Source organism: Chenopodium album, chromosome 22 (genome assembly GCF_948465745.1).
Source record: "Chenopodium album chromosome 22, dcCheAlbu1.1, whole genome shotgun sequence".
NCBI lineage: Eukaryota > Viridiplantae > Streptophyta > Magnoliopsida > Caryophyllales > Amaranthaceae > Chenopodium > Chenopodium album.
In genome coordinates this window covers 40,157,525-40,171,902 of record NC_137855.1, presented here as the reverse complement: position 1 = coordinate 40,171,902, position 14,378 = coordinate 40,157,525, and the positions used below count along the sequence as shown (strand labels likewise).

The 14,378-nt window shown below is 33.6% G+C and overlaps 1 protein-coding gene across 1 annotated transcript; it reads left to right on the top strand.

Moving 5' to 3' along the window:
- Nucleotides 1-7,306: 7,306 nt before the first annotated feature.
- LOC145605178 (serine acetyltransferase 1, chloroplastic-like) lies at nucleotides 7,307-8,931 on the top strand. Its single transcript, XM_081661213.1, has one exon. It carries the CDS (start codon nucleotides 7,387-7,389, stop codon nucleotides 8,647-8,649), a length of 1,263 nt encoding a protein of 420 aa, XP_081517339.1. The 5' UTR covers nucleotides 7,307-7,386; the 3' UTR covers nucleotides 8,650-8,931.
- The last annotated feature ends 5,447 nt before the right edge of the window (nucleotides 8,932-14,378 follow it).

The following is a 14,378-nucleotide window of genomic DNA, read 5'->3' as shown; positions in this document are numbered from 1 at the left end:
TATTTGTACATAATCAATACATGAATCTTGACACAAAATGCATTAGCCTTTTCTTTTTTCTTTTTTTTTTTCTTTTTTACAATAATGTCCCAAAAAAATGTAAAAGTTAATTAAATTGACCAAAAATTGCGAACATTTGATAAATCATCTGACAGAAGACGAGCCAAGAGGGAAAAATGATTTTGACACACCCTTAATTAATTTTGACACATTTTTATGTGAGAAGAGTATAGAAAATTGTGTTCTTATATAAAGATATGCTAAAATTAATTAAGGATGTGTCAAAAATCAGTTTCCGCCAAGAGGCCGTGACTCCATTTCTTTTCACGGGATCAGTTATGGCCTCAACAACTAACAATAAATACCTTTTGGTGGGGAATTTGAAAATCGGGTAATATTCCTTCAAGATACTCTACGGTGTCTATTCTTGACCATTAGACCTATTTTTGTGCAAGTGTTTCATCACCACGTCACCTCATACGTAACTACCTTTCTCATTTTATTATTGTTGCTGGTCAGTCGATATAACTCAGGGGAATCCAATTATTGCACAATTTGCGGCAACTCATTAGATTAGTAGGATGTGGGCTTGTTAGACTTGACCCGATCCGATCCGAAGTGTTAATTCAATCCAAATTTATCGTAAGAATAGTACGTTATGACTAAAAGTGCCAATACATTAAAGTAAATGGGATCTTCACGATTCATTGACAACTTGTAGATTAGTTTATTTTTGAGATTTCGTTGAAAACTGATTGACTTATTTTAGTTGAACGTTTGAGCACATATTGGACGGAATGTAAGTGTTAAAATTACAAAATCCAGTAATATTAGGATAAAGTTGTCATTTGGGTAGAATCTCACAACTAAAGATGGGCAACGGGACGTGCCTGGCCGTGCCGTGCCTAAATTTGGCACACCCAGCCCACGGCACGGCACGGCCCACGTGCCTGGCGGGCCGTGCCGTGCCGGGCCGCGGGCCAAACCATGCCACTTTTTTTTTTTTTTTTTTTTATTTTCTACAAAAATGAATGTCAATAAAAAACGATATATAAATATTTTTAAGTACATCTTAATTTTATATAAATGATGTTATTAATTTATGTTTATGTTAATGTTAATTATTTTGTTTTGAACAACTTTATTTTAATTAAGGTTATATAAATTATTTATCTAATTATGTTTAAGTTTATATAAATAATTTTATTAATTTAGCAAAAAACAGCAATACATATAATAAAAATTAAATTACTCGTGCCGTGCCAGGCCGTGCCACGTGTCGTGCCGGCGTGCCAACCCACGGGCCGGCCACCGTGCCTCGTGCCGTGCCCGTGCCGATTCCCAAATTTTTGTTCACGGCACGGCCCACAGGTGGGCCGCCGTGCCGGCGACCGTGCCAATCTGGGCTGTGCCGGCACGGCCCATGCCCATCTTTACTCACAACCAAATGACCTGTACGTCTGTGCATAATAAACTTCATATTTTACGGAGTCAATAGACTTACTAAATCATCTCTTTACCAAGACCAAAGCTCTTTTCACACCAAGCAAGAATAATTAAACATGTTCAACATATGCTTTATTGCTCTAATTATAATTGTAAACATTCAATAATGGCTCAATGCTACGTGATCAGAGTCAAAGGAGGGTACAATGTTTATCTTACATAGAGCTAGGCCAATCTTAGGGCCTGTTCTCATTGACTGAACTCAGCTGAATTGAACTGAACTGAATTGAACTGAGTTGAATTGAACTGAGCTGAACTGAACTGAAATGAATATTTTATAATAGAAGGAAATGGAAATTGGGAGCTGAACTAAACTGAACTGAACTAAACAACTGAACTGAATTTCAACGTATGAGAACAGGCCCTTAATTGGGGCGAGTTGGTTTCTAGACCCCTAAATCTTTCCTAACTAATTGGTTATAAGTAATATACTATGATGCCCATTAACTGAGTATAGAAAATTGTGGCATAATGATTAAGTATAATTATTTTGAACATCAAAGTTAGGAAATCAAACTTTAAACACCTTCTACTTTTTGGTTCAAAATCCGCCACTGATTTTAAACCGTTAAACATACTTGTATGATTTAAAAATTGTGTATTATATTATTGAAACCAATCAAATAGTTGGAGAAATTAAGATTTGAGTAATCACTGTTAAGTCATTTAGCTTATGTGGAGAAAAAATCAACAAGTAGTAAGTACATATATATGCATCATCCGTATGAAACTATCTGACAGGTAAACCCATAAATTAGTGATAGAACTCAATTCCGTGAAGATCACGTGTTAGTAGGGAATGCACGTGTCGCCAACAACAAGTGGAAAGAAAAATGACAAAGAATTAGATTCAAACAAACTCACTTCACATTATCTTGTTAAGGTTTTTCATCGAGGACTTTTAACCGTCCGATCTGTCCATTTTATCCGCGGAAGGCTGCGGCGACTCCACTTTTTTTATTACTCGTATTTTTTTAGTTAAACTGATTTTTTTAGTGAAAATCAAATATACTAAACAAAATTTCTGAGGCACTTGTTATATTTTCCGTGGTTAAAAATCAGCTTTAATGTGTAACGTAAAACCTTTATCAGCTAAACATTCACGGAGTATAATTATATATACGAAGTACTTGATAACCTAGTGAAGAAACAAGTTGGAATATACATTAAATTACAAAAGCTATTTTATTCATATTTACAAATTCATATGCATGAGAATTCAAGACTTCACATTATTTAAAGAGCTTTGGTTATTTTAAAGTTGAGAAAGACTTGTATTCGTATTTAATAAGAAAAATGTAATTATCATGATCAGTTTGAGGTTTCATAGAGGAGACTTGAAGGTTGTCGACATATAATGCAAAAAATGATGCAAGCTCACTGATAGAGAATATCCATAGAATATTCTCATCCTAGGTTTAGGATATATTTTGTATAAGATTATCTTTGATATCTGTACATATCTTATAGTTACCTAATATGATTAGGTTTCTCATTGTAACCCTATAAATATTGATCAATGGAAATCACTCTAATCAAGGAGTTTATATTATCTGACATGGTATCACAGCTTAGGTGAGATCTTGGGATCATATATAAAAATTCTCACCCTGCCGGTGGGTTGGAAAATTAAACCCACCGGCGGGATATACACAAATTTTTTATGCTTCCGCAAACACACATATAGATTTTTTTTTCCTTTTCTCAAAGTTTTTTTTTTAAAATCTTTATGTAACCTTGCGCCTCCCACCGACAGTAGCAACCGCGAAAGCCGCCTCCATCATTGGTGGCAATCGCATACACTACCGCCTCCCACTACTGGCAGTAACCACATCTGCCAACCTTCTTCATGTGCCGCACTCTATTTCCACCTCCTCATGACCAACAATGATTCTTACATTGCCCCATTGGTTTTTCTACACATAATCACATAGATTTTGTTTTGGTGGTGGTATATCAGAATAAGGTCAACTACTTTTGCACATCTCTTTTGCTATCAAGTTGGCTCCTCTTATTGTTGCAGCACTTGGAATCTTTGTGGAGTATTGATTCTTGCTACCTGGGTTTCTCTTTTGAGATTAATTTCAAGCGGTGAAATTTAATCTTTTCTTGCGCTATTTTATTTGTTTTTATTCAACTGTGATTTCACGTAGTAGTGTAGTGTCTTCTTCCCGATAATGGTTTGATCCCTTAGCTTCTTCTTCTCTGGATCTGCAACTTAGCCCAAGTCTGTGTTCGGCTCTTCTCCTTCTCCTCCGGCCTAGCTCTTCTCCTTCTCCTCCGGCCTAGCAGTGCTTATTTCTACTCTATGTAGGTCGTGGCTGTTGCTTCTCATCATTGTCATCACTGGCACATGTCTACTACTTCTCTTTTGATCATGGGTTACCATACTATCCTTACCGCTTGATGCGTGATTCAGATCCAGTCTGAGCATCCGATTTTCTCCCTCTCCGACTGCGGGGGTGTGATAGAGAATATCCATAAAATATTCTCATCTTAGGTTTAGGATATATTTTGTATAAGATTATCTTAGATATCTGTACATATCTTATAGTTACCTAATATGATTAGGTTTCTCATTGTAACCCTATAAATATTGATCAATGGAAATCACTCTGATTAAGGAGTTTATATTATCTGACATGGTATCACAGCTTAGGTGAGATCTTGGGATCATATATAAAAATTTTCACCCTGCCGGTGGGTTGGAAAATTAAACCCACCGGCGGGATATACACAAATTTTTTATGCTTCCGCAAACACACACATATAGATTTTTTTTTCCTTTTCTCAAAGTTTTTTTTTAGAATCTTTATGTAACCTTGCGCCTCCCACCGACAGTAGCAACCGCGAAAGCCGCCTCCATCATTGGTGGCAATCGCATACACTACCGCCTCCCACTACTGGAAGTAACCACATCTGCCAACCTTCTCCATGTGCCGCACTCTATTTCCACCTCCTCATGACCAACAATGATTCTTACATTGCCCCATTGGTTTTTCTACACATAATCACATAGATTTTGTTTTGGTGGTGGTATATCAGAATAAGGTCAACTACTTTTGCACATCTCTTTTGCTATCAAGTTGGCTCCTCTTATTGTTGCAGCACTTGGAATCTTTGTGGAGTATTGATTCTTGCTACCTGGGTTTCTCTTTTGAGATTAATTTCAAGCGGTGGAATTTAATCTTTTTTTTTGCGCTATTTTATTTGTTTTTATTCAACTGTGATTTCACGTAGTAGTGTAGTGTCTTATCCCGATGATGGTTTGATTCCTTAGCTTCTTCTTCTATGGATCTGCAACTTAGCCCAAGTCTGTGTGCGGCTCTTCTCCTTCTCCTCCGGCTTAGCAGTGCTTATCTCTACTCTACGTAGGTCGTGGCTGTTGCTTCTCATCATTGTCATCACCGACACATGTCTACTACTTCTCTTTTGATCATGGGTTATCATACTATCCTTACCGTCCGATGCGTGATTCAGATCCAGTCTGAGCATCCGATTTTCTCCCCCTCTGACTGCGGGGGTGTGATAGAGAATATCCATAGAATATTCTCATCCTAGGTTTAGGATATATTTTGTATAAGATTATCTTTGATATCTGTACATATCTTATAGTTACCTAATATGATTAGGTTTCTCATTGTAACCCTATAAATATTGATTAATGGAAATCACTCTAATCAAGGAGTTTATATTATCTGACACTCACTTTTTATATACTCGTATCAATTAAGCAAATAATTTAGAGTGCAACTTGAAAGACACACTTTCAAGAAGACTTTCCTACTTACTCCGTACTAATTAACTTCACAAGTATTACTTTCAAGACTTTCAATAATTTATTACTTTTCTAAACTTTTTTCATTTGTATGTTGTTTTTTGTTGGTTGTGCTTTGAAATTCATGGATAATGTTTCAAATATTACTCATAAATTCCCACTATTACAAAAATTAGTCATAGATTCGTTAAGCGATAATTATTTATAAAAGTTAATTATATTTTTTACTAAGTCATGCATAATATATATATTGAAATATTGATGTTTACATATTAGTTTTATAATAAATACCTTAAAATCTGACCCATGAATCTGTCTAACACTATACGAGGATATGATTTATGTATTATCCACTAGCTGTATGATGTATTTTGAAATTAAGAGATATAATTTTACTAAACCACACTATCCTATGTGATATACAAATAATATGAAACTCAATGTAGTATATGGAAGGTATTTGAGATTACTTGTTATTATGTAGTACATCGTGTTTATTGGTAAAATAATTATAACATGTATTACAAGTTTTGATCTTTGATCAACCGATCCATTTGACTATTTAAAAGTACGAAGTATTGACTAAGGGCATGTTCTCTTCAGCTTATTTTCAGTTCGATTCAGTTCAGTTCCTAATTTCATTCTCTCATTAAATATTCAAATTAATTCAGCTCAGTTCAGTAAATCAGATTAGCCCCTAGTTAATAAGGATTACATACATGCATCTCATGATTAATAGCTTTTGGAACAATGTATTTCATTTGATTGATTTTCAAACATTAGATTTCTTCACCTCATAAAACTCAGTGCAAATAACTTTGGAACAAAATTAAATGAATCTCAAATCTTATCCATTTCAAAAGGAAACCAATTCATTAATTCATCAAAATAATTCTAAACACATTGCTTTCCCTAGTAGTTCAATAACATATTTAGACAATTTAGTAAATCAGGAAACAGTAATGTAAGATAATTAGGAAACAGTAATGTAAGATAATTAATGTATCCTTAATTATGTAGTAGCTAGAATAGTTTCATTATATTGAAAATGTTTATCCTCTTTGATAATTTTATTTTAGGCAACTTAGGGCCTGTTTACTTCAGCAAAATTTCAGTTCAGTTCAATTCCTAATTTCCTTCTTTCATAAACATTTTAGTTCAGCCCAACTCAACTCAGGGCCTGTTTACATTTACTTAATTTCAGTTCAGTTCAGTTCAGTTCAGCTCTAATCAGTTCAGTTCAGTTCCAATCAGTTCAGTTCAGTTCAGCTCTTAATTTCCCTCTCACATAAAATATTCATTTCAGCTCAATTCAGTTTAGTTCAGTTCCAATCAGTTCAATTCAGTTCAGTTCAATTCAGTTCAGTTCAGCTCCAATCAGTTCAGTTCAGTTCAGTTCAGCTCAGTTTAGTAAATGTGAACAGGCCCTCAGTTTAGTCCAGTTCAATTCATTTCAGCTCAGCTCAGCTCAGTTCAGTAAATGTGAACCGACCCTTAATTTTGTACTCCATAATTTTCATGCTAATGCACATGAGCAAATGTGCCTTCTTTGTATATAAAATTTGTAATATTGTGATTTTATTTCACACTTATAACTTTGACTATGAATATGTATTTAATATTAATATGTGAAAATATTTTGAAAAATAAAATACTGAAATTATGCATTGAGAAACCTGTTACTACAAATATGAATTGTGCAAGAATTCTCACATTATTTGATAACATAATTTTAATCTCGTAAAACCAACACGAAACACCAGTCTTAGTATCCCTAATTGCAATTGACTTTTTCAAACATAGCTTATACCCTAATACCCACTAACTATGACTAACAACATGGTTCAAGAAACCCCTTTTTTTTTAAAAAAAAAAATAATATATATATATATATATATATATATATATATATATATATATATATATATATATATATATATATATATATAGAAGAAACCCTTTAATTTAGCAAAAAATAAACAAACAAACAACCTCACCAACATAGAAACCCTCTCTCAAAATACAAGTAATACAAAAATTATTAAAAAAAAAAAAAAAGAAACCCATTTTTTTAAGCAAGAAAGAGTGACAAAATCAGTGACATGAGCCTAGTATTAGTTTACTCCTCTAATTCCCTAATAAATTTATCCCAAAAATTCTCAATTTCTTCAAAATTCTTGGGTATTATATATACTCATAATAACCATAGCCGACCTTCACTCTCACCTTCATTTCATCAATCATCCACTTTCTCTCTCCTCAATTCTCACCATTCAATCTCAATTTTCAATTACCCTAACCCTAATTTCAAAATACCCATTTCAATTTCATCACCGCCCACAAAAATTATGGCTACTTGTGTTCATACATCTAGAGCAGAGCCTTCAAACAATTGCGATTCCGATCGATCTCAAACTGATCAATATCGTTATAGATACTTAAATTACTGCCGACCCACTTTTTCTGATCTTGTTTCCTGCGCACCCATTTCACAGATTAGTCGGGAATCGACTAATTCGAAAGAATTCATCGAAGATTCTGAAAAAGAAGAAGATGATGATTTATGGTCAAAAATGGTGGAAGAAGCAAAATCTGATGTTGAGCAAGAACCCATTTTGTCAAATTTCTATTACAATTCGATTTTATCTCATAAATGCTTTGAAAAAGCTTTGGCTAATCATTTAGCAGCGAAATTGAGCTTTTCAAGCTTAAATTCAAACACCCTTTTTGATTTATTTGTTGGTGTTCTTGTTGAAAGTAAGGAAATCATGGAATATGTTAAGGCAGATTTACGAGCTGTTCGTGAAAGAGACCCTGCTTGTATAAGCTATGTTCAATGTTTCTTGAATTTCAAGGGATTTTTAGCATGTCAAGCACACCGAATTGCCCATAAATTATGGACACAAGGTAGAAAAATCCTTGCATTGCTAATACAAAATCGAGTTTCGGAGGTTTTCGCGGTTGATATACATCCAGGAGCGAAAATTGGTCATGGAATTCTGTTTGATCATGCTACTGGAGTGGTCATTGGTGAAACAGCTGTGATTGGAAACAATGTTTCGATTTTGCACGGGGTTACTCTAGGTGGCACGGGCAAGACGTGCGGTGACCGGCACCCGAAAATCGGAGATGGGGTGTTGATTGGTGCAGGGACTTGTGTGTTAGGGAATGTTAAGATTGGTGATGGTGCAAAAATTGGAGCAGGTTCTGTAGTTTTAAAGGAGGTTCCAGCAAGAACTACTGCTGTTGGTAATCCTGCAAGATTAATTGGTGGTAAAGAAAATCCATTTAGACTTGATAAGATTCCTAGTTTAACTATGGATCATACTTCTCATATAACTCAATGGTCTGACTATGTAATTTAGGGTGCTTATGTTATGTTATGTTATGTTATGCTACGTAATGTGATGTTATGTCTCCTATGTTTTGTGGGAAGACGAAGACGATGATGACGACGACGATGATGGTGATGAAGGGATGATCCCGCCTGGAAGAGGCTGAGGAGATTAGAGAAGCTCGTATTTGTATGCTATTCTAGTACCTTTTGTTTTGCTTTTGGTAATAAGATAAATTAAGGTTAGATTATATGTATGGTTACATTAATGGTTACTATATATGCTTTGTATAAACTCGTGTTCTTTTGTTTTATCCCTTATGTTTTGGTGCTTTACTTTTTAGTAGCTCCGAGTAATTTATTGCTGTGATATGCAAATTACGCGTATTTAGCCTTGGATTACTTGAAAATGTACCCTATGTGTCCACAATTGTTACATGGGATCCTAGTATAAATTGGGCAACTTGCTTGATTTAGTTAACTAGTTGCAAGTTTAAGACTTTGAGAAAGTTGGCTTGATTTAGTTATAAATAAGAAAGTGAGCAAATTTGCATAAATCTAAAGAATGGTTGGATTATGCATATCTTATTGTACAGTTTCCATTTTGTTGTTTGATATGCATGTTGTTGTGGTGGGGTCTAAGCATATTCTTCAGTTGAAAACTACTCCAAATGGGGTTGATGCCTTTTAAGTTTGGATGGTAGAAAGTGAAGGATCAAAATGGATGGCTTTCTATTAAGGCATAAATTGTGAACTGAATTAAGTGCAGCTGAATGAATTAAGGGTTCATTCCAATTAGAATTTTGGCGTGGTCGGATGGTTTAGATTAGTCCTTCACAAGGAGATATAGTGATGCGCTTGCTGTGAGCGTGACCCTTTAGATAGCATGGCCACCTATGGTGATTGTATTGTGCTAGCCCTGAGAAGGGCTAAGCTCATGGTCTTATGTCGTGTTGTGTCGGCTCATATGTCATAGTATTATTTCATTACTTCGTAATATTTTCAATGATGGTGTTTGCCGTGTCAGTATTGTCTTTTTAAAGGACACGTACAAATTGAAATTTGAGATTAGATTTTGAAATTATGTTGTCATTGCCAAGCAAATGGTAAGTTGAATTCTTCTAGCTTCTTGACAATGACCTTGAAATCAATGCTTTGCAAGAAATCTCCCTGTTTAGTGTTTACCTATACCATAGAAGTGCCCCTTTTGATTTGGGGTTAATTGAAGTTACTTCACATTAATAAATACTTTTGCACATGGTAAAAAGTAAAATAGATTAGGACAATTAAAATGACAAAAATCATGTCTTTTTAACAACGATGATTTCACATTTGTACATTTACGCATGGGCGCATGGCTGATTGGCAGCTACCATATGTCCACAAGCACTATGTAGTATGTACAACTATGGTATAAGTTAGTATAGGCAATAATCTTATTATTTTAAATCCGAACACGTTTTCTAGTCTATTTTGAAAATGTTTAACGTGTAAGTAAATGAGTGTTGTCGATAAATAGTTTAATGAATGCTTGATATGATTTTATTTTTCGGGTATGTTTTTACCATAGAGAAGTATGTACGTAAATCATGACTAAGGACATACGCTAAATACAAAATGAGTTCAACCTTCATGACTAAATTTTTTTTATTAAAAAAAAATACTAATTAAGGGATTCCTTAAGTAAGCTAATATTGGCATATGGGAAAGAACTTGGAACAAAGTAATGATCCAATTAATTATTTTACATGAAGATTAAGATATTGGAGCTTAAAATAACTTAAACAATGCACATAATAGTACATGATTGAGATCTGGATTTCCTTTTAATATTGATATAATCATATTGGCTAAGTAAGTAAGTAGTTAGCACTTCATCTACCAATATAGTTTAATTTATGTACATACTCAATTGACTTATTATACATAGATTAATTCAATATATGAAAGTGGATTAATTTCTGCTTTGTTTTATTAATCAACTACTAATTAATTAAGGCTCCCCTCACATTGAGGAGGGCTTGATTGTGATTGCAATGAAATTTAAAGTTTGGTTGTGAATTATTTATCAGCCACTTCAATTGTAGAACATTATTAAAAGAGTACATTGCTTGGTCCACAATTCCTTAGGATTTTACTTCTTTTTTAGACCAATCATCCATTTTTCAGGGTCATCAAACTTTTGAAATTCAATGAGGACATCTTGTAGATAAGTAATTGATCTAGTGAATTTGTGATCCATATAGATATTTTACTATTAAAAAGGAGAAGTGGGACACTTTTTTGCTAATGGGGAATAAAGTGGTAGTTTCTATTTGTTTTAATATGTTGTAACACGAAATGTTTCATATATTATCCGGTCTATCTTGATAATCTAATGTGCGGAACTTGAAAAAGTTTTATTTCAATATGTGAGGAATGTTTGGAAGAATGTGGTAGAAATCATAAACTTTGATGTCTTGTATAAACATCTACTGATATTAAAAAACTTAAAACATGCAATCAAGTGATCAACTATAAATAAAATAGAAGCACCAAAAATGATAACGTAAAAGTTGTGACCATGTGATGTTCAAATGTCAAAGACATTCATAAGATCCAGACCAAATTTATTCAAAAAAATCTCAAATAGAGCTGCTAATCTCAATTAACCTAATGCCCTTAGGAAAAAACACATAGAACATTCATCTCTATAACAGATGAAATCTTATTATAAGCAACACTGCAAATATTAACAACTCTCCACATACCTACTTATAGAACATATGCCTTGGTAGGAAAACATTAGGCGAATGCAAGGCCATAGCCGTGGGCAAACCAGCACCATATGATATCGCCCCATCGTTATCGACGATTCCTGGCTTTTGATCATAGTATATAGGATCCATATTGTATAATAGACCTGGTTATTGGGCGGGTCGGGTCAGGGTCGGTTGCGGGTCAGGGTCAAAGAGGGTCACATTTTATAGGGTCAATATAGGGTCGGGCCAATGCGGGTCGCGGGTCGATAATGGGCGGGCCTACAAAATATCAATTAAAATAAATATTGGACAAAGCCATTATTAAATACATATGAATACAAATTAATCTATATAATTATTTTTACATTGTGTATTTTCTTTATCAACTAAATTGGAAAAACATGTTGGCCCTATATAGACCCTACCCAATAAGGGCCCTGTCCATTAATAGCCCAGTCCATTAAAAGCCCTATAAATTTGGCCCTGACCCTATTATCATTGGGCTACCCTGTCCAATAACTACCTCTATTGTACACAACCATATTATTGCTGCTACTACTACTAGCACCATGATCATCTATTTTAGGTGCACCCACTTGATCATGGTACACATTTTGATTAATGGACATAACTTGGTGGCAATAATCTTGAGGATTATTATTGTTGTTGTTGCTAATAGGAAAATTATAAAAGGGAAATTGATTAATCAACCCTTCAAATTTAGGGTACCCCATTTGATGAAAAGCATGATTTTCACTAGGATCCATAACACTACTAGAGATGGGTGTTGGCTCAAAATAAGGCACTAATGACATTGCCAACGACGTCGATTGACTATCATAAGCCTTAAAGCCCTTAATCAAATCGATCCTTTGCTTCAAAAACTCAATCTTTTGATTTAAATGAACAAGCAATTCCAAAAGTTGATTAGGGTTTAACCTATCAAAGGAAGAATCCCAACAAGGGTATTTAGTCAATAATAATGCATCACTATTATTATGCTTTAGTTTAGAAACTTCTTGATGATTAGTCCTTCTTTTACCCTTATCAAACATGTCATTCAAATTAAGGGCTCTTTTGCTTTTCTCCTCCTTAGGAACCCTTAAATACCTTTCAATGATCTCCCTAGCTATCATGGGATCCCTTGCTCTATCCATATTCGAGGCCGTTTCGTTGTTGTCTCCTTTGAAGGAATACACTTGAGCTTCCATGGGTAGATAGTTCTTCCCTTCTTTGTAAGGGTAGATAATGATGCAAATTGGAACATTACATAAGATTGAAAGTTCATGACCTTTTTTAATCAAACTTTTCAATCTCTTTACAAAGGTAGTGTTCCTTGTTTTTTCCTTACTTATAAACTCCCTTGCTTTTTTTTGCCCTACCCATCTTATTATTTACTCGTGTTTGAGGTTTTGTTTTTGAGCGAGGACAAATTTTTTAAACAATATATTACCTCCGTTAGTTATTATGTGCAACTTTGGAATTTTTTATATCTCACAAATAATACCCCAAAGTTGCACAAAATAATTAACGGAGGTAGTATGTTGTAAATCTTGTAATAAATAGTGTAGAAAGTAATGAGTAATTGAAGGTGTTTAAAAAGTTAATTGGGACTTTTCTTTGACGACATTACGTTTATGTGTTTAATTATTATTGAGGTTAGATCATGCGTTAGTTTGTCATGCTCTAAGTTAGTTTTGCCACATCAGCAAGTTTGTTAGGCTGTTTTATTATTTTTCCTCTTTTATTTCTTCTTGATATAAATTCTGCTCCCTGTAATGTTTATTGCTCAGATTTCTAATTAATGAAATTCTCCTTTAATCTTACTTTCTCTCTCTAAATTCTCTCTCTCTTCTTCTTCTACAATCTACTGTTTCTTCATAATTATGGCAGTTGGGAATGTGTGATAAGGCAACTAAATCAAAATTTATTTTATGCCTTAACAATTGAAGAGAATAAAATTATCGAAATATTCGTAATGATTTTGACAATTTGATTATATTTCCATATAGATTGCTCAAAAATCATTAAATTCCATAACTATACATCATACCACATTTTATTAATATTTTGGACATACTGTCAGCATCAACACAATTTTTTTTCTTGTCAAAATAATAATAATAATAATAAATAAAAAACCGAAGTAACTCTATATCACCAAGTAACTCCTATTTTACTAAGTAACCCTTGTATCATTAACCAAATTACCCATGTATCGCTAACCAAGTAACCCTTGTAGCACTTAGGCCCTGTTTGATTCACCTTAAAAAAATAATATTAAGTAAAAATAATTTCAGTTCAGTAAAATAATTTCAGTTTAGTAAAAATAATTTCAGTTCAGTAAAAATAAGTTCAGTTCAGTAAAATTCAGTTTTCTTAAAGAAGAATTATAATAGAAAATCAGTAAAAATAATTTCAGTTCAGTAAAAATAATTTCAGTTCAGTAAAATTAAGTTCAGTTCAGTAAAAATAAGTTCAGTTCAGTAAAAATAATTTCAGTTCAGCAAAATTAAGATGAATCAAACAGGGCCTTACTGATAAGTAATCCATATAAAAAAGTATGTCAAACATTAATAATTAGTACACTACGAGCCTGTTCTCTTCAGCTTAATTTCAGTTCAGCTCCAATAAGTTCAGTTCAGTTCATTTCTTATCTAGTTATCTTAATTTCCCTCTCTCATAAAATATTCAGTTCAGTTCTTATCTTAATTTCCCTTTCTCATAAAATGTTTAGTTCAGTTCTAATAAGTTCAGTTCAGTCAATCAGAACACACCCTACTTTGATTCATTTTCTGCAATAACAAAAAATCAACAACGATTATACTCCGTCAACGATTTCTCGATATACTCCCTACTTTGGGTCTATACTAGTAAATATAAGTATTAAGATTTGTAAGTTGTAACGTATGCTAATTTTAAAGATCTCTGTAATTGAGCAACTATATAGAGACCCGACATACTTATTTATTGGATAGATTTGACCCATTTATAACTGGGGTAGGTAGGTCAGGGCTTT